General features: G+C 39.4%; 1 protein-coding gene and 1 long non-coding RNA gene across 2 annotated transcripts in view; one reads left to right on the forward strand and one right to left on the reverse strand.

Annotated features, from left to right (window-relative positions):
• Window positions 1–24,635, forward strand: part of LOC144332820 (uncharacterized) — a 47,032-nt gene that overhangs the window by 9,220 nt on the left and 13,177 nt on the right. Inside the window, exons 2-5 of the long non-coding RNA XR_013400961.1 lie at window positions 1,885–2,020; window positions 17,275–17,390; window positions 18,506–18,611; window positions 19,976–20,254. This is a non-coding gene — a long non-coding RNA (uncharacterized LOC144332820). The remainder of the gene's footprint in view (window positions 1–1,884; window positions 2,021–17,274; window positions 17,391–18,505; window positions 18,612–19,975; window positions 20,255–24,635) is intronic.
• Window positions 1–24,635, reverse strand: part of SLC2A13 (solute carrier family 2 member 13) — a 364,441-nt gene that overhangs the window by 4,543 nt on the left and 335,263 nt on the right. The window contains exons 8-9 of the mRNA XM_001088026.5: window positions 1,882–2,003; window positions 1,604–1,756 (exon numbers count right to left, since the gene is read on the reverse strand). Coding sequence (XP_001088026.2) covers window positions 1,604–1,756; window positions 1,882–2,003 — 275 coding nt within the window. The remainder of the gene's footprint in view (window positions 1–1,603; window positions 1,757–1,881; window positions 2,004–24,635) is intronic.

Genomic DNA, 24,635 nt, shown 5'->3' on the forward strand with positions numbered 1-24,635 from the left:
TTTAAATTTCATTACTGTTGCCTCACTTTTCTCATGGTTTTCTGGCAGAATAAATTCAAGAAAGAGGAGCTTTGCTGTCAAAAGTATAGTCATGTAAACTTTTATTATTTGGTCTATGCCTTTCTATGAAAAATGCTTTCTCAGGATGCCAGCATATATTTAGGTCTTCATATATTTAAGTGTTCTCTAGAATCAGTAAACACGAGGAAATATTTATTCTGCTCATATTTATTATGTCATGAAGATGAGTTTATGAATTTATGGAAAAATTTTAATTGCCAAATGGGATCCAGCTGAATATACTAAATATATATCCAGTTTAAAATGCCAGTGCGTTTCCTTTCCAAAAAAATAAATATTTCAAATGCCTTAAGTAGTGATTAGGAGAGAGAAAAGTTTTATGAAGATAATAAAAGCATTAGATAAATACTATGAACTAAAATCAAATACCAATTCAGCATGTTCAGAAGAGACGGGAATAGATTTTTATAATGTTTCATCATATTCATCATTCATCTACAAAATTTATCCATTTATTTATTCACTTGACAAACACTTTTTGGTGCTTACCAGGTGAACAGGATGCCTTGGGAGGAACTGGGAATGTGACAATGAACAAGGCACAGTCCTGGCCCTCCAGGGATTTATGGTCTAGTAGAGGGAGCTAGGGGCAGACAAACCTGTTCTTACGAAGAGGAATGATAAGTGCCCAGAGCACGGAATAAAGTGAGATTGCGGGGAGATCAGAGAAGGTCTTCTGGGAGAATGGTCTAAGCAGCAGGCATTCCATCTCTACCACAGAGACTTATGAGATTAGAATGAAACCTCACACTTCATCATGAATAATCCTACTGCAACCTATAAAGTCATGTGAACAATGCAGAAATCTTTTTTCTAAAAAGCAAAGTCTTTTCACTTTAGTACAAATGGATTCGAAGTAGCTCCCCGAAGTATTTTCCTGACTCAACCACTAAGCACTATTGTTTTTCATTTTGAATTATGGCCTCCATACATTTGCATTTGAAAACGTCTGTCACATTTACACTTTTGCAAGTGGTAAGTGCTGGTCTCAGAGGACAATGAAATGCACATGCACTGGCCTGAGCAGCACAGGTGATACAGTGGAAGGCATGGCCACAGCACAGAATACTGTTAAGCATTTGGGGAAGCTACTTTCAGCCCTATGCAGATTCTGCTCTTGGACTTGACGCTATGCCTGTCACAGGATATCTCATTGGTCCTAGACTCCCTGCCTATATCTTTTTACCATTTTCTGTTTTTTAGGTTTCTGTGAAACTAAAAGCTATGGTGTAAAGACTTCCACCTGGGGAGAGAGCTGGGTTGGGAGAGGGGTTGGGTGACAGCCCTAAGCACTGCAGGACAAGAAGCAATGCTTCTTAGGATAGGAGAATCCCTCTTTTCTTTTCCAGACACATTTCCAATGCCTTTGGAGGACAAGAAAACCACATGGAGATACTTATAACAGCAACATATAACCACATAGTCTCAATCACAAATGATATTCACAAATGATATTATAGTATATCTAAAAATAGAGTAATAAAATAAAAACAAAACTATGTTGGAAAAAATATTATCTTACCATAGTATGTAAGATATTCTGCTGTGTGTAAAAATGTTAGTGAAACCAGAACATTGAAAATCCAGTTTATTCCAGATGAACATGCATTTCCTGTACTTCTTGCCCAAAGGGGATATATTTCAGAATTCACAGTCCAAGGCATTGGTCCCATTCCTGAGAAATAAAACATTAAAAACTTCAGTAAAATAGCATGTAAGAAATTTGAAAAATTACAGTTTATGTACTCCAAAAAGAGGCAATTCAATTAATGCAACAGTAATAACAAAGTCTTTGTTTACCAGGTGCAAAGAAAACAAGATATAAAATAAGGCCCAGAAGTGCAGTCCAGGAATATGGAGTAGGGCAGAAATTGTAAGCCCAAAATATGTCTTCTGTTTTGAACTTGGTTTCATTTTCACACCTGAAAAATAATGCAATGTAAGTATTAACTTAATGTTTTAGACTACAGTTGCAGAATTCAATGTGATCATATATATATATGGAAATTCCTTAATGTCTTAAGAAAAATAGTCCAAAATGTTTTTCTTAAAAAATAAGAACTAAATATACAGTATTAGATATGCAAGCTCACACAGGAATTTTAGAGCTAAGTATAATTCAAGAGCAAAACAAAGACACTGTTTTATAACCATTTCACATAAATTAGACATGATTTCCAATTAGTCCCTGGAAGCTGCAGTAATACTTCAGTACCACTGAGAGTCAGTATGTGGCAGTGAAAAGACCATGGAATTTGCAATCAGGACAAGATTCAAATTTCAGAGCCAAATACTTTTCATCTGATAAAATGGGGATAATACTTTGTAGACTATTTTATGGATTAGAAGGGTAACCTGTAAAGGGTGATGGGGTGGATGAGGGAAGCAAATGATTCTATCTGATTCCAAATAGCCCTCTCCCTTCCTGCTGTGTGTTCTTACTTCTCTACCAGTCACTCCCTGATGACCTTGCCTTCTTAATCCATAGTAAAGCAAAGTGTCCTACAGTTTAGATCGATTCTGAAGTTGAACTTCCAATTCTTTACCTTAATTGCACCTGAAGATATTACCAGACTCAAAAACATTCCTATCTGCTATTGTCAATTTAGAGTATTGTCCTGTCTCCTTCAACCTCTATCTTTGAACCTTGTCATCCAAGCCCTATTGTTACAGTATTTATGAACTCATCATAACATTCCACCTGTCTTAGGATTTGGGTGCCTGCTCAGTCTACCTCCTCTCATCCCCTGCCACATTCATTTATTTTTAATTCATTGGTCTCATTTAAAAAAATTATTTTAAGTTCCAGGATACATGCGCAGGATGTGCAGGTTTGTTACATAGGTAAATGTGTGCGGCAGTGGTTTGCTGCACCCATCAACCCATCACCTAGGTATTAAGCCCCATATGCATTATCTATTTATCCTGATGCTCTCCCTCCTCCCAGCCCCCACAGGCCCTAGTGTGCATTGTTCCCTTCTCTGTGTCAATGTGTTCTCATTGTTCAGCTCCCACTTATAAGTGAAAACATGTAGTGTGTGGTTTTCTGTGCTCCGTATAATGCACTGGCCTCATAATTCCTTATTTAATCTCCAGAACTATAGAAAGAGCACTTTATAGTTTCCTTGATTTGGAACTATTTTACTTCAGACTTAGAGCCTTCCTTTTCTGATCACAACCACCACGTTGTTTATCTCCTCATTTCTGATAATCTGTGCTACACCCAGAACTGCCTTTGGATTATCTTTTCAGTATTCATTTACCTCACTGCTCAGCTTACACCATGCCAATACAGGCATAACTTGGAGATATTCTGAGGTCAGTTCCAGACCACTGCAATAAAGTGGGTCACACAAATTTTTTGGTTTCCCACTGCATATAAAAGCTATGTTCCCATGAAAGTGTAGTCTATTAAGTGTTCAATAACATTGTCTAAAAATGTACAAATCTTAATTTTAAAATATTTTATTGCTAAAAAATGCTAACGATCATCTGCACCTTCCATGAGTCATCTTTGTGGTGGAGGGTCTTGCCTCAATGTTGAGGGCTGCTGACTGATTAGGGCAGAAGTTGCTGAAGGCTGGGGTGGCTGTGGCAATTTCTCAAAATAAGACAAGGAAGTTTGTCAAATTGACTGATTTTTCCCTTCACTAAATATTTCTCTGTAGCATGCATTGATGTTTGATAGCATTTTACCCAGATAACTTCTTTCAAAATTGCAGTCAATCCTCTCAAACTGTGCTACTGCTTCGTCAACTAAGTTCATGTGATACTCTAAATCCTTTGATATCATTTCAACAATGTTCATAGCACTTTCACCAGGAGTAGATTCCATCTCAGAAACTACTTTCTTTGTTCCTCCTTTATCCGTTCAAGTTTTATTATGAGATTGCAGCAATTCAGTCACATCTTCAGCCTCCACTTCTACAATCGTTCTCTTGCTGTTTTTCACTATATCTGAAGTTACTTTCTCCACTAAAGTCTTCAGCCCTTTAAAGTCATCCATGAAGGTTGGAATCAACTTCTTGCAAACTTCCAAACTATTCATTTGGTATTTTGACCTCCTCCCATGAATCACAAATGTTTTTAATGGCATCCAGAATAGTGAATCCTTTCCAGAACATTTTCACTTTACTTGGCCCAGATCCATCTGAGAAATCACTATCTATGGCAGCTATGGCCTATGAAATGCATTTTTTAAATAATAAGGCTTGAAAGTTGAAGTGACTCCTTGATGCATGGGCTGCAGAATGGATGCTGTGTTAGCAGGTATGAAAACAACATTCATCTTGTACATCTCCATCAGAGCCCTTGAGTGACCAGTGTCCTTGTCAATCAGCAGTAATATTTTGAAAGGAATCTTTTTTTTTTTCTCCTGAGCAGTAGATCTCCATAGTGGCTTAAAATATTCACCAAACTATGCTGTAAATATAAGTGCTGTCGTCCAGGTTTTGTTGTTTCATTTATAGGGCACAGGCTGAATAGATTTATCCCTTCTTAAGGGCTCTAGGATTTTTGGAGCGGCAAATGAGCATTGGCTTCAACTTAAAAGTCACCAGCTGCATTATCTCCTAACAAGAGACCCAGCATGTCCTTTGAAGCTAGGCATTGGCTTCTCCTCTCTAGCTATGAGAGTGCTGGATGGTGTCTTCTTCCAACAGAAGGCAGTTTCATCTACATTGAAAAATCTGTTGTTTAGTATAGCCACCTGATATGGCTTGGCTGTGTCTCCACCCAAATCTCATGTTGAATTGTAGTTTCCATAATCTCCATGTTGTGGGAGAAACCCAGTGGGAGGTAATTGAATCGGGGGTGGTTACCCTCATGCTGTTCTCATGATAGTGAGTTCTCATGAGATATGATGGTTTTATAAAGGGCTTCTCCCCTTTTTACTTGGCACTTCTCCTTCCTGCCACCATGTGAAGAGGACATGTTTGCTTCCCCTTCCTCCATGATTGTAAGTTTTCTCAGGCTTCCCCAGCCCTGCAGAACTGTGAGTCAATTAAACTTCCTTCCTTTATAAACCACCCAGTCTTAGGCAGTTATATACAGCAGTGTGAGACCAGACTAATACACTACCTTTATTAGATATCTTAGGTAGATGTTGTGGATAACTTGAGGCAGCTTCTCCATCAACACTTGCTGCCTCACTTCAAACAAGGTGTGAAGTGAAGACAGACAGCTTCTTTCCTTAACCCTCATGAACCAACCTCTGCTAGCCTCAAACTTTTCTTCTGCAGCTTCCTCCCCTCTCTCAGCCTTCATAGAATTAAATGGAATTAGAGACTTATTCTGGATTAGACTTGTGCTTAAGGGAATGTTGTGGCTGGTTTGATCATCTATCCAGACCACTCAAACTTTCTTCATATCGGCAAAAAGCCTGTTTCACTTTCTTATCATTTGTGTGTTCACTGGAGTAGCACTTTTAATATCCTTTAAGAATTTTCTTTTGTAGTCACAATTTGGCTATTTGGTGCAAGAGGCCTAGCTTTCAGCCTGTCTCAGCTTTCAATATGCCTTCCTCATTAATCTCAATTATTTCTAGCTTTTGATTTAAAGTGAGAGTCGTGCTACTATTCCTATCACTTGAACATTTAGAGGCCATCGTAGAGTTATTAATTGTAGTTTCTTAGGGAATAGAGAGGCTCCAGGAGAGGGAGACAAAAAAGGAAATGGCTGGTTGGTGGAGTGGTCAGAACACACACAACATTTACAATTAACTTTGACGTCTTATACGGGTGCAGTTTGTGATGCCCGACAACGATTACAATAGTAACATTAAAGATCACTGATCATCATAACAGATATAATAATGAAAAAGCCTGAAATAATGTGACATAAAGGCACTAAATGAGCACATACTGTTGGAAATATGGTGCCAATAGACTGGCTTGTTGCAGGGCTGCCGGAAACCTTTAGTTAGTAAAACAAAATGCAATGTCTGTGAAGTGCAATGATGGCAAACACAATAAAATGAAGTATATACTGTCTTCACTGGCCTCTAGAATCCATTCTTCCTCTATTTTTGTCTGCCATTTTTCACCATTTGCATTCCCAACCCGGTGTGGCATTATTAACTTTCAACAACCACTTCTCAGAAACTGAGCAGTGTTACGAAACCATGCTGTTGGGCTCTATTAAAAGTTCATACTATTTTATCTCAGTTGGTTCCCTAATGATGCTTATTTTATCCTTTATAGTCTTCTCTACTGAATTATCTGCTTATCTAACAGCAGACATTCCATAAACTTTTGTCAACTATTGCCTCAATTAATTAAAATATTTCTTACCATCTTGTAGTCCTGAAATCTTTCCTTCTGTTTCCTATGTAGATGAACTTACCTCCTTTTTGGGGAAGATTTATCAATTTCAGTTGAGAAAAATAAAATAAAACCAGGAATTTGGAGATGCTTTGTAGGACTTGATACATTTGAATCTGAAGAACAGATCTTTTAACAATTGGAATTCTTTTAAAAGAATTGAGGATCATTACTTTGAATATCAATTTTTCTCTATCAGCTTCTACTTTTCTATATTTTTCTCTCAATATTTGAGAAAAGAAAAAGTTTTTTAAAAAACATTGTAGGTAGGCTTCCTTCCTCCCTCCAGTGGTACATGTCTTTCACCCTTTCTGAGGACTGCCCCTCTTATCGGTGGTCTTGCATCTCATTCTCCTGCCTCTTCTGGGGTCACATTCCATCAATATCTCTTCTTTTCCTGCCCTATTTAGTTTCGTCCTGCTTGAGCCTTCCCTTCTGTCTACAATACACAAGGTCTCTCCTACTCAAATGTTCAACTCCTCTCATATTACTACAACTAGCTCTCCTGAAATACCAGAAGTTTATACTCATGAGCTCTACCTGATTACACACTCCTTCTTTACAGCCCAACTCTCCCACCCTCCCAGATGCTGGCTAAGTCTTACATGTTTTTTTTTTCCTGGATATGTTCACACAAAAGTCATCAGTTCTCCTAAAATACAAATTCAGGTTTCTTGTCTTAATCTTGATGCTCTTTGATTACTCTGTGGTGCTTAATATTGCTGACAACTCTCCCTCCTTCTCTTCCCTCTTTGCTTTTATATCTGTATTTCCATTTTAGCTCTCTGACCTATATGTATTCATTGCTTTTTACATTGCCTCTTCCTCTTCTCAACCTCTAAATATAGGTGTCCTCTAAGGTTCTATTTTGAGACCTATACCCTCTCATAATCATCCCATCTAATTTTAGGACTTTATAATTTCCATGTGGATGCTCCTCAATAGTTTATTCTGGCCTTGAACTTTCCTCCAAGTTACACTGAGAATTTAGGTACCTAAGTACCTAAAATAGCAGAGTTGCTATGAACATCTAGATCCTGCCATGCCTCAAATGCAATATGACTACAACGAAATGACCTATCCAGAGGCAGCATGGGGCTGCTCTGAGCTCAAATCGTGACTCTACCACTTACTAGCTATATTCATTCAGAAGCTTATATAATGAGCACTTTGTATGTGTCAGACATTAGAGATAACAGTCAAGAACAAAATACCAACCAGTGCATTTGTGGAACCTTGAGCTTAGTGGGTACTGGCATGGTCCTGTTCCTGATCTGTGAAATCGGGGAAAGGATTGTATCATGGGCTATTGGGAACATTAAATATTCCCATCTGGATAAGCATACAGCATCTGCACACTCAATGCTTAGCATAGTTCCTGGCGTGTGGTATATGCATAGCATAAGTATTACTTTACTAGTGCCCCTCATGACATTTCTATTTTAGTTAACACCACCTTTCCCTAAATTGGAATGGTTTAAAAATCTTGCAGTTATCTTCATTTTCTTCTTATGTACTTCTCTTAGGTCCTTTATACTTTTAAGTCCAAGTAAAGACGAGTGGCCAAGACTAGGAGCTTTGGCATTGACATCCTAGGTTCAGATCTAGGCTGGGACACCCAGGTAAAGCTAGGATATATGTGGCCTCTAGGTGCTTGATATCTCAAAGCTGTGTCATCATCTGTGAAATAAATATTTTCCTGGCACCTACCTCAAAGGGATATTTTGATGCTAGAGAATGTACACAAAGAATTTCACATGGTATAGACAAGAAACCATCTTTCCTAGACATAATTTCTTGAATCTGACTTTTCCATTTGCATTAACACCACCCTAATTTAGACTCCGAGTGTGTGTCCCATCACCTGCCTCTGCCTCTGGGGGAGAGACACTCTAGAGTAACCCTGATGATTCCTGTTTTCTGCTTTTCATGCCTTGTGTAATTCCTTTTTCTGGAGTGTGGGAGTGACCTTGGATTTGCTTCTGACCAACAGAATATGGCAAAAGTGACAGGACATATGTGATTAAGTAAGTAAGATTCCAATGCTGTTGAGCTGAATTCTCTCATTCCCTTGCTGGTTTTGGAGAAGCAAGCCGCCATGTTGTAGGATGCCTATGCTTGGAGATTTGTGGAAGGAACTGAGGGCAGCCTCTGTCCAACAGCAAGCAAGAAACTGAAGTCCTCAGCACAAAACCACAAATTACTGAATTCTGCTAACAAAAGTGAATCCTTCTCTAGCTGAGCCTTAGATGAAACTATAGCTCCAGTCTGTGCGTTGATTGTAGGCTTGTGAGACCCTAAGCAAAGGACACACCTAAGCAATGCCTGCATTCCGGACACACGGGAAGTGCTATATTATTAATGTGTGTTGCAGTAGTAAATGAATACAGTTTCCTGATTTTCCTGCTCCTAACATTCCTTTCTTCAAACTCATACCCCACCAAGTTAAACACCCTGACCACCTCACTGTTCAAAAACCTCCATCCTCCTTATTCCAGCAGTCTACAAAATGGCCTGCAGAATGTGGCTGCAGCCTACCTTATCTTGTACTCCTATACACAATCCTTTTATCCAACTAAACTAAATTACTTATTTTCTGAACCTACATTCTAGACCCAGTATCTCCTACTCATGACATTTCCTGTAAGTGAAGGCAAACTCTTACTCCTGATATCTACTGTCAGTATTTACCATCAATTCCTACCTCATTACTCAAGGCCCGTATGGATGCTACCCATTCACCTGTCTGAAATATTCTCTCCTTCCTCACAACTCCTTTTCATTTTCCTCATTTATGTCATTATCATATAGTGCTCTGTATGGTCATATATTAATATACTCCTTCTTCTACTGTACTGAAATTTCATCCCAGGGAGTACAGCATGGCACAGGGGTTAAGAGCACAAAGTCTAATGTCAAACTGTGTGAGTCTGTATCTGAATTCTATCCCTTACCAGCTTTGTAACTTTGGCCAAGTTACTTAACCTCTCTGTGTGTCAATTTTCTTGTAAAATAAGAGTCCATATAGGGTTGTTACAAAGATTAAACAAGGTGATAACTGCTTGGCACATAGAAAGCAATTTATAATTGCTTGCCAAAAGAATAGTCAACTTTCTATTTTTTTTAAAAAAATCTTAACCTATTGTCTATCATAATACCCTATGTAGAGATAAATGTTCCTTGAATGATGAAGCTTTTACATTTGCATTTGTTTAATTGTGAGTAGAAAACAGCATCAGATGTCCCTTGACCAATAATCCCCAACAATGAAATAGTCTTTTGAGTCATGAAGATGTTAAGAAAATAAGAAAGGAAAGAAAAAAGAGAAGAAAGAAAAAAGAAAGGCAGGCAGGTAGGCAGGCTCCTGTAAGGAAGAATACTTACAAATAATGAAATAACTAAAATTCACTGAACAATTTTCTATTTACTCTTCTCATTATTATCACAGTTCCTTGCGTGAGCTCCTGCTGTGGCAATGGTTAGTAGGATATTTTAGAGTGGCCTCTGTGCTTGCCCTGATGAAGCTTTTTACCATCTGGCTATGCACGTTTACATGCGCAAAAAAGGCCGAGTAGCTCCTCGTCATCCTCATGTTGATTTTGGGAAGGCACTGCAGGCACTGACTTGGCAGAGTTACACACTCAGCAATACGTTGATAGCTAATGACTGAGAATGTGACATCGCACCTGACTTTCAAACTATAAACACTAGAAATACCAACTAAAAAATAAAAATGCAGATTTCAAACATTATTGCAAAATATCCTCATGCTTTCCTGGCAACTGCTGGTTGAAGAACATAATGCTCCCGAGAAGGAACAAAAATACTTTGACATCAGTGTGTGGGTTGGGATTAGAAAAAGTCATGCTCTCGGATGTGGCACCTTTTCACCACATCCTAGAGCAAAACCTGAAAATGATTGCAATAATGGGAAGCTGCTCAGAGGGCACTGCAGTGGACAAAGCAGCAGAATTGCATTGCAATCAGGTGAACTATGTCTCATTTTGGCAGAGCGAGAGAACTAATCTTTACCAGCAGAATGACTAGGCTAAAACCTGATACATAGACCAAATAAATCATCAGTTCCCTGTTCCAATCACGGAACACACAGAACTCCCTCTAGTAATACCATGTAGAAATTAATGGCTCCCTTTGAAGGTGGAACAATGCTCCCCCTGCCCACTCAACACCCACCAAACCCAGTTCATACATAGATCTATTTCTGCCTTTTAAGATGTTACCTTTCCATCATTTATCGATAGAGTTTTAAACCTAAGAAATAGCCAAAGGAACTTAAGCAGTGCAAATATACAACTGTTCTTGCCACAGTTAGCCATAAGTAGTATATTTCTTGCTTCTTACACAGCACATGCTGTCTGTATGGCCTCTTTGTTCTCTATGATGAAATAATTTGACTGCTCCAGGCTTATATATGGGAGTAGAGGAAGAGAAATATGACCTGTGTGTGAAAACCAAAACTTCCAACTTCATATATTCAGTCCTAATCACTGATAAATGTATGAAACTTAGTTCCCTTCCCAAAGAGTTTATAAAAGATCCAGCATTGTGGAAAAGGGGAGAGCTTACTACAATTTGTGTGACACATCTACCACTGTTCTACTGGGCTTACTGCACAAGCTTGCTGATTCATTACTGAGGAGTGTCAGTGAAGCACGATTTTATTTCCAGTTCCTGACGCAGGACTGTGATTTTTCTGGACGAGGTCCCTAAGCTATCACCTCAAAACATAGATATCCCTCTAAAATTAACCCTAATAGCTCTTTATTGATAGAAAGTTAACCCTAATAATTCTTTATCAATAGAAATTTATGATATAATTACACAATTACAATTTGAGGGTAGTGGTGAAAACGTACCTAGGAAAGCACAGAGTATCTCTCTAGGATAGGACACCTTCACTCTTAGGAGAACTAAAGAAGCAAAATCCTAATTCCCAATCAGAGAATCAGGATGATGTAAATTTACTCTAAGCAATCTAAGTTATAAGAAAATTCTACTTCTGGGCATTCCATTGAAGCAACCACAAAAAGTTACTGTTACAAACTTGGCCCATTACTTCTCAGATACTTTTAATTATTGTTCAGTAGGCATATTTCCTATTTAATAATCTAAAATGAAATAAATTTATGTCAAGGGTGGCCACATAGCATTTAAACTCTAATAACATCTCTGTGATTTTGAATAATTTTAGAAAAGTATGGTTCCCTAGCTTGCAGTGTGTAGACCATGTTGAAAATCTTGCCCTTGAATGATTTCCCATTGTCTAGCCTTTTTTTTTTTTTTGGTTTTGTAATTTTCCTGCAGAGGATTGTCGTTTAAAGACAAGAAGAAAAAGCTATTCTTTTGTTAATTACCATTATTTTCTAATAAAAAAAATCTTTATTAAGACAATTAAATCATAGACATGGGTAAATTTCAAAAGCATTAGAAATTTGGAGCAAAAAGCAACTTTTGTCCTGAATAAAATGTTATTTATCTATAAATCATTGCATCTAAACTCCTTATCAGTATATTGGCTACCTTATATACCCCAATTATAGAAAATAGATGGATGGAATATGGACAGATGCAAATGAAAACAATGATAACATTTAAAGGTGATGAGACTATAGTGATAGTGGTAGTCTCTAATTTTGGTAACAATATAAATTGGTATAATCTCCTTTTGGAAAGAAATTTGGCAGTTTGGACATTGGAATATTCATCCCCTCTGTCCCAGTGTGGTATCTAAAGTGTATCCTTAGGAAATCACCTAAATGGGAAATTATTTGCTTAAAGATGTACTTTTCTCTGTCCTTTCATTTATCACAAAATTAACATAAATAGATAATTAGAAACCATAAAAGTCTCCCAAAGTAGAAGGGTAGTTAATGCAACTAAAGTACAACAACTCAATAAAAAAGCAGCCATTAAAATAATCATTTTAAAGTAAATTGGGCCAAAACCACAAAGGTTGGTCTGGAGAGAAGACTGGTGAAAATGAAGTCTTAGGTAATGTAGGTTACTTTCATTTTGGCACCAAACTAGCCAACAAGCAATGCAATAGGTGTATGCAAAATCCAGGACATGAAGATGTTGATGTGGATGTGGCCTACTTCTGCCTGTCCAGTTCCTCCTATGTTCCTGAAGTTCTGTGGTCATTGTGAAGTTAACAGGCTACTGGCTCAGAGGAGCCCTGAACTCTGCCTTGGGGAGGGTCCACATTAGCATCTGAGTGGTCTAAGAAAATGTTTCAACTCTATTAATTCATAAGAAAATACTTTGAAATTCTTTCTCTTACTCTATCATCACATCCAAAGCAAGGCTGGCCATGGTCTACTTCATAAAGTCTACCTGGAAATAAACAAAATGTCACAAAGTTGGCAGTGGGTAAGATATCAAACTACAAATACTGCCTAGATAATAAGTTACATGGATAAGAGTGACTAGAAATATAAAAACTTAGAAGAGGAGAAGGTAATTTAATGAATGATTGTTTTCACAGTTGAACTTATACAGGTTGTGTATCCCTTATTCAAAATACTTGAGACCAGAAGTGTTTCAGATTTCAGATTTTGGAGTATTTTCATTATGCTTACTGGTTGAGCACCCCTAATCTGAAATCCAAAATGCTCCAGTGAGCATTTCCTTTGAGCATCATGTCAGCACTCAAAAAGTTTGGAACTTTGGAGCATTTTGGATTTTAGATTTTTGGATCACGAATACTCAAACTGTAGTTGTGACAGTATTAATTTGAGCAGATGGGAGAAAGTTTAGTGACTCATAGACAGCTAATCTGGGGACTCTTTTTCCATACTGTTGTTCCCCTCTACAACTTTTCCCATAATACAGTCAGGCACTACAGTCATTAGCCCTTCTCCTGCTTCAACTGGCACTGAAAGGAATTACGCATCTTCTCCATTGTGCAGTTCCTTCATATTGACTAAAGGCCTCAAAATGCTGGTTTCCGTATTTCTACTACACAGTCACTACACTGCTTCCCCGCTTAGGAGCTGTGGGCCCGCCTCTGCTGACAGCTGAGGGGTCCCCCTCACCACCAAGCACAAGTGGCAGTGCTCCCCTGCAAAACCTGCCTGCCTGGCCATAACTATGTGTGGCATAAAGGCCTGCCCAGTGCCCTAGGAAGTAGCTTGGCAAGGGGCGGATGCTTTATACCGGGGAATGATGTGGTATACGGTTTATATTCTCTAGCTGAGAAGTCAGAATATGAAATATTCAAAGAGGATAGAGTGACACAGAAGTGGGATGACAGAGAAGCCTGTAGGCAGAGGCCATACTGCAACAGAAGCCATGAGGTAAAGAAGGGTCATGGAGTTGACAGTGATGGAGAAAAGTATAGAAGAGAAACCAAACACAGACTGCTGTTCATATATATTAATTCATTTAAATCTGATGACAATTCAAAGCAATAGCATCATTATTCCCATTTTGCATATAAGTCTTTTTTTTAAATATAGTGACTTCCCCAAGATTACACAGTGAAAGCAGTGTTTCAAATCCAGTATTCTCTGTCTCTTTCTCCTTTAACATAATCATCCTACCAGTTCAGATATATATATGGAAACCTCTCTTGAGGTACCTTACTTTTTATGGAATTTGAATGGAAAAAGAGTTGAAATGAAAACTACTTGAAATCTCCCCTAAGTTAGCATTCTTTTTAATAACAGTCTGCTGAGCAGTATTCTAGATTTCCATGAGGTAGGGATGGGTGGAGTTGAGACAATTTTCTTTTTTTTTTTTTTTTTTAACTTTCCTATGCACCTTTATTGTAAAACTTTCATTAACTGAGGAAATCAAGCATGTCTCTTTTCTGCTCAACATGAAAAGTTATAAGAAAGTGATGACTAGGTTTTAAGATAGTACTAATCCTGATTTTGAATTAATAAAACCCCACAGGTTTTTCTACATTGTCCATACAACTCCATTCCTATGGGTTTTTTCTTTTTCAATTTTTTTATAGACATGGCATAAAAAATCAAGATGGCTTTCCCCCGTATAGTTGCTGTGGGAGGTAATATATTAATACTTATTCCAACTATCCTGTATTGTACTGCTCATATCTTCTGGAATTATTTTTGGAATCATATTCAGAATCTGCTTCCTTGTCACTCAAGAAAAAACAAACTTAGTTTTTCATATTGTACTTATGGATCACTTTCCTTTCTTCCCGCTTCCTTTTATTTCTTGCCATAATGAGCCAATCATATGAGGGACTTTGGGTGAAAAGGAGAGACCGGACTAAACTGAGTAAAGGCATGGAAAGCCATGACTGAAATAATAGCAACAAACTCAGGATAAGTTCATTTGTGTTTTGACTCTAGAGTTATGAGAAATAAAATGAGTTTATTTAGATGAAAGTCATCAAAATTATAGAAATCTACAGCAGAGAAGTGATACAGAAGGGAACTGCTGGGAAGGGAAGAGTGTGGTCCCTTTAAATGATATGGAAGGGAAGTGCTAGGTAGAGGAGGGTATGGTTCCTGACTAGGGCTCCACCCTGGAGCCTGTGCCCATGGACCTAGGTGAGGACAGGCATTTTTGTTTTCCTGCACAAATGTTGCACCTCCCAAGACCACCCTGGCCTGCCACGCCCCATCCTGTGCCTATAAAAACTCCCGAGGCCCTAGCAGGCAGACACACAGGTCGCTGGGCGTCGAGAGAAGCACATCAATGGAGGAACACACAGGTGACTGGCAGTCGAGAGGAACGCACCGACAGGCACTGGCAGGCTACCCAGTGGCAGAATGACATGGAGTTTGGCAGGGGCAGTTGAAGGAGAGCCCAGGCTGCTGAGTAAATAAAACCTGCTCAATAAAACTTTGCATTCATTCTCCAAGCCCACGTGTGATCTGATTCTTCTGGTACACCAAGGCAAGATCCCCAGGATACAGAAAGCCCTCTGTCCTTGCAATAATGCAGAGATCTAATTGAGCTAACATGAGCCGCCTATGGATGGCTAAACTAAAAGAGCACCCTGTAACACATGCCCACTGGGGCTTCAGCTGTAAACATTCACCCCTAGACACTGCCATGGGGTTGGAGTCCCACAGCCTGCCCATCTGTATGCTCCCCTAGAGGTTTGAGCAGCAGGCACTGAAGAAGCGAGCCACACCCCCATCACACACCCTGCGAGGGGGACAAGGGAACATTTCCCATTTCGGAAGGACATTTGAGAAGACTGCATCCAATGTACTCATTTTATAGAGGGTACAAATCAAGTCCAGTGAGGTTGAATGTTTGCCAAAGTCTCAGAGAAAAACTGTAAGCAAAACCAGTCTTCAGTAGCACCCTGCCCATGGGCCGCCCAGCTGAGGGGCTAGTAGCCACTGAGATCCAACTTATGCCAGCCCTTGGGGGCCAGCTGCAGGGATGACTCTTCCTGGGGGAAAGTGTCTCATATTCTAGTTGTCACAAAGGCATATATCACAGGGACAAAGTTATTTCTTTGGAACAGACTCATGTGAGGGCCACTCATAACCTGGTTCCAAAGAAATAACTTTATCCCAGTGATAAGTTATATTATTAATTTTATTTATTTTGTGTTATTTTGGTTTAAAAATGGCTTATCATTAAATAGTTAAAGTATTATTGCATTAAATTATTAAATCAGTGGCAACCAGTAAAATAGACTCTATTGAACTCATTGTCTTTTCTTCATTTCTTCACTCATTTATTTGACACATGAGTATATACATTGCCCCAGGTGTTGGACATCCCTTGAGATACCAAAACAAGTGGCTATCAACTTAAATACCAACGACTGAAAAACGCAAGTCTGCAACACAAAACCATTTAGCAACATCTATAGGGGTATAGGAGGAGTTTAAGTTGGCAGGGCTTTCAGGAAAACTCTGTTTATATCAGTTTGGGGGTTACTTTTTAGGTTAAGAGTTTAATAATGAGGAAGGGAAATGTTTGAAAAACCACTAATTGCAGGAAAAAGAACTAACTAGGGAGTCAGAACCAGGATGTAGGTAATACATGCCTTTGTGACAACTAGAATATGAGACACTTCCCCCCAGGAAGAGTCATCCCTACTGCTGGCCCCTAAGGGCTGGCATAAGTTGGATCTCAGTGCCTACTAACCCCTCAGCTGGGTAGCCCGTGGGTGGGGTGCTACTGAAGACTGGTTTTGCTTACAGTTTTTCTCTGAGACTTTGGCAAGCCATTCATCCTCACTGGACCTCATTTGAGTTATCCATAAAATGAAGATGTTGGATGCAGCATTCTCAAATGTCCTTCTGAAACAGGAAAGACTGCTTAACACTGCCATCTTATTGCAGCATCCTCCCCAAGGTCCAATTCAGAGAATTGATGTTTTTCCACACTTAAGGGTTTACTCTGTTGCCTGAATTCTTCTATTCCCCTGGGTTATTTGGGGACTTTTATGACCCTCACTAGATAGTAAACTTCAGAGAGACCACCATACCTATTATCTTCCCTTTTCCTTCCCTAGGCGTCATAGGCCAGTACTTGGCACAACATTTTACACATAGTCAATAGCTCAATAAATGTAAATGTCAATTAAAACAATTAAAACACTTGTTTTTGCTTCCCATTAGGCTGATCTTTTGTCATCTGATAACAATTTCTTCACTACATTGTAAGCCTCAGAGAAGACATATATTTGCTGTCGAAATTTCTTGACCTCTAAGAAATCTATGTCTATTTAATTTAAAACGTGACTGTCTGTGATGGTAAAAGGAGAGACACATTTCTTTACCATAAGCATTGAAAAATCTATCTACCATCCTAAGCTTTACAAATTTCAAACTATACCAGTATTCTGATTTTATTTTCTTTCCACTGCAAGAGTGCCTACACAGTATCTCTGGCTCGTGTTTATCTGCAGGTGCCTGAGAATGAATGCAAGCTGATTTATCGCTGTGGGCTATCGTGATGCAAACAATGGCATACTTTGTTTATTGGATTCTTTTCAATCAATTTTACAGCTGCTTTCCATCAAGTGTGAGTTCTGTGGCTTCTTTATGTAAGTTGTGCTCCCAACAGGAATGTCCTTGAGTAGATGTAAATTCCTCATTTGATGAAATTGACTAATGTTTGTATAGAGCCTTACCGTATACAAACACTGTTCATATATATTAATTCATTTAAATCTGATGACAATTCAAAGCAATAGCATCATTATTCCCATTTTGCATATGAGATAAGTCTTTTTTTTAAAATATAGTGACTTCCCCAAGATTACACAGTGACAGCAGTGTTTCAAATCCAGTATTCTCTGTCTCTTTCTCCTTTAACATAATCATCCTACAAGTTCAGATATATATATGGAAACCTCTCTTGAGGTGCCTTACTTTTTATGGAATTTGAATGGAAAAAGAGATGAAATGAAAACTGCTTGAAATCTCCCCTAAGTCAGCATTCTTTTTAATAACAGCAGTGAAGTAAGCCACTGAAATATCATCCAAAAATTAGTAGAATAAAATGCTTCTCAAAGAGCATTAGGAATTAAAATGAGCGGCATCTTGGCAGGTCTGCGCCTCTGTGTCCTCTATATTCTCTTTTGACTCAGTATCCATTTTGCCCCAAAACCTCAACACAATAATTAGAACAGAAAGGATGCCTGGATGAGCTAGAAGTTAAAATATCACATAACAATCTCAATAACTAACTCATTTGAGAGTAGTGATGTCAACACTACAAATGTATTACAAGGAGAACAGTCATTCTAATGCAATAAGATGGCAGTGTTAAGCAGTCTTTTAATAATACACACACGAAAACATGGAGCTACATAATGACCTTCTCTGATACAGTCATGTCAGTAAGGAACTAAAAGAAATTTTTTTAAAAAAAACTTCCCCTAGAAGCTGCTTAGAGGATGAAAATACATGTGGAGTGTCTCAGCAATTATTTAAAATAGAACTTGTGCCATTAGTTGCATATGAGAACTTTGTAAATAACGAGGAGATGGAAAGTCATTATCATAAAACTATAAACTGTAAGGCAGTTTCACAATATTTCATCTCAAGTTACTGTGAAAGTGAAAACATAATAGCTTCACAGATTAAGCATTTTAACTGCAATTGCCTTTTTTTCTCACTTCCTGATTTATATAGGAAGTTCTGAAGCACCTTACTGATTATCAGCAATGAAACAAAACTGTAAAACTGAGAAGATCTATCTCAATCCTTCCAAATGAAAGATGAGTTTTCTACCATTTGGGTGAGTGAATAGCTTAACAGGTCTATTAAAATTCACTCTATCCTCCCTTCTAATCTGTTTCTGGCACTGGAACAAAGAAAATCATGTCACACCTACTGTCACACCCAGCCTCCTAAAGAGAGCCTGGCTTCCCACTGGGGGAGCCCTGCACAGTCTGGCCTGCCCCTCTCCAGCCTTCCACAGCACCTCCTCCACGTCACCTGCCATTGTCACCACTATGCCCCAGGGGCTAGTACAGTGACATGCACACAGTTGGGGCTCAATACGTATTTGTTTAATGAAGGAATCATTTTCACCATTTGACAAATGTAACAAAATATTGTCTCACGGTTTTGAAATTTCCTTATTTTCAAAGCGGTTTTATGTAAGGAGAGAATGAATTAGTAATTCAGTTTATCCCTTATTCTTGGTATGAATTTCTATATTATAGTCCAGAGCAAGTTTTGAAAGTTATACTTTAATACCATAGTTATTTTCCAGCACACACAAACAGATACACAAGCATACAACATAAAACAGATATTAGTAGACATTTGTCGTGCTTCTCTTTAGAATGGGTGGGAAGGATCTAGTAGCAAAGGGCAAAAGTTAGTGGGTGGGCTCGTACAGGACCCTCACATACCCTGAAGGAGGGGATTTAGCACATTTGCCTGTATTTGCAGAGGTGTCTAGGAGATCAGTTCTAACACCTGGTAATGAGGAGTATTCTGAACAATGAAGCGATGGATAATCTTGACTTATGGGTGTCTTGTGAATACAGGAACTGGAAATTACCCAATGTCTAGGCTCTATCTTGGATTCTAGATGGGCTTGTACTTGGTGGGGTCAAGAAAATCATAGTATGGAACTATGCCTAGAAATAAGACCAAATCTTAGGACATAAAGACAAAAATCTTAGGGGAAAGCATATTTTAACTTAAGGAAGTCTTGCTATGCTTTTATTACAAAGTAAAAGGCAGTCTGCTGTTGAGAAACCTTTGTGTTTAAATTGTGTAGAAGTTTCCCCAGTAACATTGAGTCTCCCCAGTAACATTGGCTGTGTCCCCACCCAAATCTCAATTTGAATTGTATCTCTCAGAATTCCTACGTGTTGTGGGAGGTACCCAGGGGGAGCTAATTGAATCATGGGGGCCACCGGTCTTTTCTATGCTATTCTCGTAACAGTGAATAAGTGTCACGAAATCTGATGGGCTTGTCACGGTTTTCTCCTTTTGCTTCCTCCTCATTTTTCTCTTGCCACCACCACATAAGAACTGCCCTTTGCCTCTCACCATGATTCTGAGGCCTCCCCAGCCATGTGGAACTGTTAAGTCCAATTAAACCTCTTTTTTTCCCCCCGGTTTCGGGTATGTCTTTATCAGCAGCATGAAAACGGACTCATACAGTTAATTGGTACAAGTAGAGTGGGGCGTCGCTGAAAAGATAACCGAAAATGTGAACTTGACTTTGGAACTGGGTAACAGACAAAGGTTGGAACCGTTTGGAGGGATCAAAAGAAGAAAGGAAAACGTGGGAAAGTTTGGAACCTCCTAAAGACATGTTGAATGGCTTTGACAAAAATGCGGACAGTGATATGAACAATAAGGTCCAGGCTGAGGTGGTCTCAGATGGAGATGAGGAACTTGTTGAAAAATGGAGCAAAGGTGACTCTTGTTATTTATTTACTTATTTTTTATACTTTAAGTTCTAGGGTACATGTGCACTATGTGCAGGTTTGTTACATAGGTATACATGTGCCACGTTGGTGTGCTGCACCCACTAACTCGTCATTTACATTAGGTATATCTCCTAATGCTATCCCTCCCCACTTCCCCCACCCCATGACAGGCCCTGGTGTGTGATGTTCCCCACCCTGTGTCCAACTGTTCTCACTGTTCAAGTCCCACCTATGGGTGAGAACATGCGGTATTTGGTTTTCTGTCCTTAAGACAGTTTGCTCAGAATGATGGTTTCCAGCTTCACCCATGTCCCTACAAAGGACATGAACTCATCCTTTTTTATGGCTGCATAGTATTCCCTGGTGTATATGTACCAAATTTTCTTAATCCAGTCTATCACTGATGGACATTTGGGTTGGTTCCAAGTCTTTGCTATTGTGAATAGTACTGCAATAAATACATGTGTGCATGTGTCTTTATAGCAGCACGATTTATAATCCTTTGGGTATATACCCAGTAATGGGATGGCTGGGTCAAATGGTATTTCTAGTTCTAGATCTTGAGGAATCGCCACACTGTCTTCCACAATGGTTGAACTAGTTTGCAGTTCCACCAACAGTGTAAAAGTGTTCCTATTTCTCCACATCCTCTCCAGCACGTGTTGTTTCCTGACTTTTTAATGATCGCCATTCTAACTGGTGTGAGATGGTATCTCATTGTGGTTTTGATTTGCATTTCTCTGATGGCTAGTGATGATGATGAGCATTTTTTCAGGTGTCTGTTGACTGCATAAATGTCTTCTTTTGAGAAGTGTGTGCTCATATCCTTCGCCCACTTTTTGATGGGGTTGTTTGATTTCTTCTTGTAAATTTGTTTGAGTTCTTTGTAGATTCTGGATATTAGCCCTTTGTCAGACAGGTAGGAAGTCAAATTGTCCCTGTTTGCAGATGACATTATTGTATATTTAGAAAACCCCATTGTCTCAGCCCAAAATCTCCTTAAGCTGATAAGCAACTTCAGCAAAGTGTCAGGACACAAAATCAATGTGCAAAAATCGGAAACATTCCTATACACCAGTAACAGAGAGCCAAATCATGAATCATGAGTGAATTCCCATTCACAATTTATTCAAAGGGAATAAAATACCTAGGAATCCAACTTACAAGGGTGTGAAGGACCTCTTCAAGAACCACAAACCACTGCTCAACGAAATAAAAGAGGACATAAACAAATGGAAGAACATTCCATGCTCATGAATAGGAAGAATCAATATTGTGAAAATGGCCATAATGGTAATTTAGAGATTCAATGCCATTCCCCATCAAGCTACCAATGACTTTCTTCACAGAACTGTTAAAAACTACTTTAAGGTTCATATGGAATCAAAAAGATCCCACATTGCCAAGACAATCCTAAGCCAAAAGAACAAAGCTGGAGGCATCATGCTACCTGACTTCAAACTACACTACAAGGCTACAGTAACCAAAACAGCATGGTATTGGTACCAAAACAGAGATATAGACCAATGGAACAGAACAGAGCCCTCAGAAATAATACCACACATCTACAACCATCTGATCTTTGACAAACCTGATGAAGGCAAGAAATGGGGAAAGGATTCCCTATTTAATAAATGGTGCTGGAAAAACTGGCTAGCCATATGTAGAAAGCTGGATCCCTTCCTTACACCTTATACAAAGATTAATTCAAGATGGATTAAAGACTTAAATGTTATTCCTAAAACCATAAAAACCCTAGAAGAAAACCTAGGCAATACCTTTCAGGACATAGGCATGGGCAAGGACTTCATGACTAAAACACCAAAAGCAATGGCAACAAAAGCCAAAGTTGACAGATGGAATCTAATTAAACTAAAGAGCTTCTGCACAGCAAAAGAAACTACCATCAGAGTGAACAGGCAACCTACAGAATGGGAGAACATTTTTACAGACTCTTACTATGTTTCAGCAAGAGACTGGCAGCATTTTGCTGCTGCCCTAGAGATTTGTGGAACTTTCAACTTGAGAGAGTTGATTTAGGGTATCTGGTGGAAGAAATTTCTAAGCAGCAAAGCATTCAAAAAGTGACTTGGGTGCTGTTAAAATCATTCTGTTTTAAAAGGGAAACAGGACATAAAAGTTCGAAAATTTGCATCCTGACGAGGTAGTAGAAAAGAAAAACCCATTTTCTGGAGAGAAATTCAAGCCGGCTGCAGAAATTTGCATAAGTAGCAAGGGGCCTAATGTGAATCCCCAAGACCATAGGGAAAATGTCTCCAGGCCATTTCAGAGACATTCATAGAAGCCCCTCCCATCACAGGACCAGAGGCCCAGGAGGAATAAGTGGTTTCATGGACCAGGACTGGGGTCCCCATGCTGTGTGCAGCCTAGAGACTTGGTGCCCTGTGTCCTAGCTGCTCCAGCCACAGCTGAAAGGGGCCAACATACAGCTCTGGTTGTGGCTTCAGAGGGTGGAAGCCCCAAGCCTTGGCAGCTTCCATGTGGTGTTGAGCCTGCAGGTGCACAGAAGTCAAGAATTGAGGTTTGGGAATTTCCGCCTAGATTTCAGATGTATGGAAACGCCTGGATGCCCAGGCAAAAGTTTGCTACAGGGGTAAGGCCCTCATGAAGAACCTCTGCTAGGGCACTGCTGAAGGGAAATGTGGGGTTGGAGCTCCCACACAGAGTCCCTACTGGGGCACTGCCTGGTGGAGCTGTGAGAAGAGGGCCACCATCCTCCAGACTCCAGAATGGTAGATCCACCGACGGCTTGCACTATGAGCCTGGAAAAGCCACAGACACTCAATGCCAGCCTGTGAAAGCAGCCAGGAGGGAGGCTGTGCCCTGCAAAGCCACATGGGCAGAGCTGCCCAAGACCATGGGAACCCACCTCTTGCATCGGCATGACCTGGATGTGAGACCTGGAATCAAAGGAGATCATTTTGGGCTTTAAAATTAGACTGCCCTGCTGGATTTTGGACTTGCATGGGGCCTATAATCACTTTGTTTTGGTCAATTTCTCCCATTTGGAATGGCTGAATTTACTCAATACCTGTATCCTCATTGTATTTAGGAAGTAACTAGCTTGCTTTAGATTTTACGGGCTCACAGGCGGAAGGGACTTGCCTTGTCTCAGATGAGACTTTCGACTGTGGACTTTTGAGTTAATGCTGAAATGAGTTAAAACTTTGCGGGACTATTGGGAAGGCATGATTGGTTTTGAAATGTGAGGACATGAGATTTGGAGGGGCCAGGGGCGGAATGATATGATTTGGCTGTGTCCCCACCCAAATCTCAACTTGAGGTGTATCTCCCAGAATTCCCAAGAATTGTGGGAGGTACCTAGGGAGAGGTAATTGAATCATGGGGGCCAGTCTTTCCCATGCTATCCTGGTGATAGTGAATAAGTCTCACGAGGCCTGATGGGTTTATCAGGGGTTTCCACTTTTGCTTCCTCCTCATTTTTCTCTTGCTGCTGCCATGTAAGAAGTGTCTTTCACCTCCATGATTCTGAGGCCTCTCCAGCCATGTGGAACTGTGAGTCCAATTAAACCTCTTTTTCTTACCAGTTTTGAGTATGTCTTTATCAGCAGCATGAAAACAGACTAATACACCCAGAAAGCTCTCTGGGACTGATCATGTGTTCTAACTTATAAGGAAAGGGAGTTTCAAGGCATCTGGAGTGTATTCTAAGCAGGCCTTTCCATATAAAGCACAGGAAGAGCCCGATATTCAGCCGTGGGGCTCAGGATGGTCAATCCATCTGGCTGCCCTGACCACAGCACAGAAAATCAGAGTCATAAACTTTTAGGAATTGGGGAAACTTCAGACAGAGAGTATTAAATCTGGGCTCAGCCTTGGTGGGTGAATCATTCTCTGTACTATCTTTACTCAAGGGGTTAATTGGTCTATATTTAAATCTGTTCTCTCCTGTAACAGGTGCAATGACTGTTTGTGAGACAGAACTGATGGAATTGAGATTTTACTAAATTACCTATTTGGAGCTAGTTCTTTGTTCACTTGCCTTTGTTCTTGGCATGGTGGTCATAATAGCCAGAGGATTTTTTATGCGAATCTAATCAGAGACATAGGCATATTTTCTGTGTTTTTCTTTTTTAAAAAAATAAATAACATTGAAGTTCTGTAATGTAGTAAAACAATGTAGTCTACCTAGATGTTAAGGTAAACCTCTGATCTATATATCACGAGTGACTCAATCTGGTTAAAAGCTGCAGAGAAAATCAGAGGGATTTGGGTATATGCCTAGTTTTATACAAAGGTTAACACACAAGCCTTGCAGTGTAACAGACCCAGGTTTGAATTCTGGCTTCACCACTTACTACCTTCTACCAGTGGCCTCCATCAAG

Source organism: Macaca mulatta, chromosome 11, assembly GCF_049350105.2.
Source record: "Macaca mulatta isolate MMU2019108-1 chromosome 11, T2T-MMU8v2.0, whole genome shotgun sequence".
In the NCBI taxonomy this organism is placed as follows: domain Eukaryota; kingdom Metazoa; phylum Chordata; class Mammalia; order Primates; family Cercopithecidae; genus Macaca; species Macaca mulatta.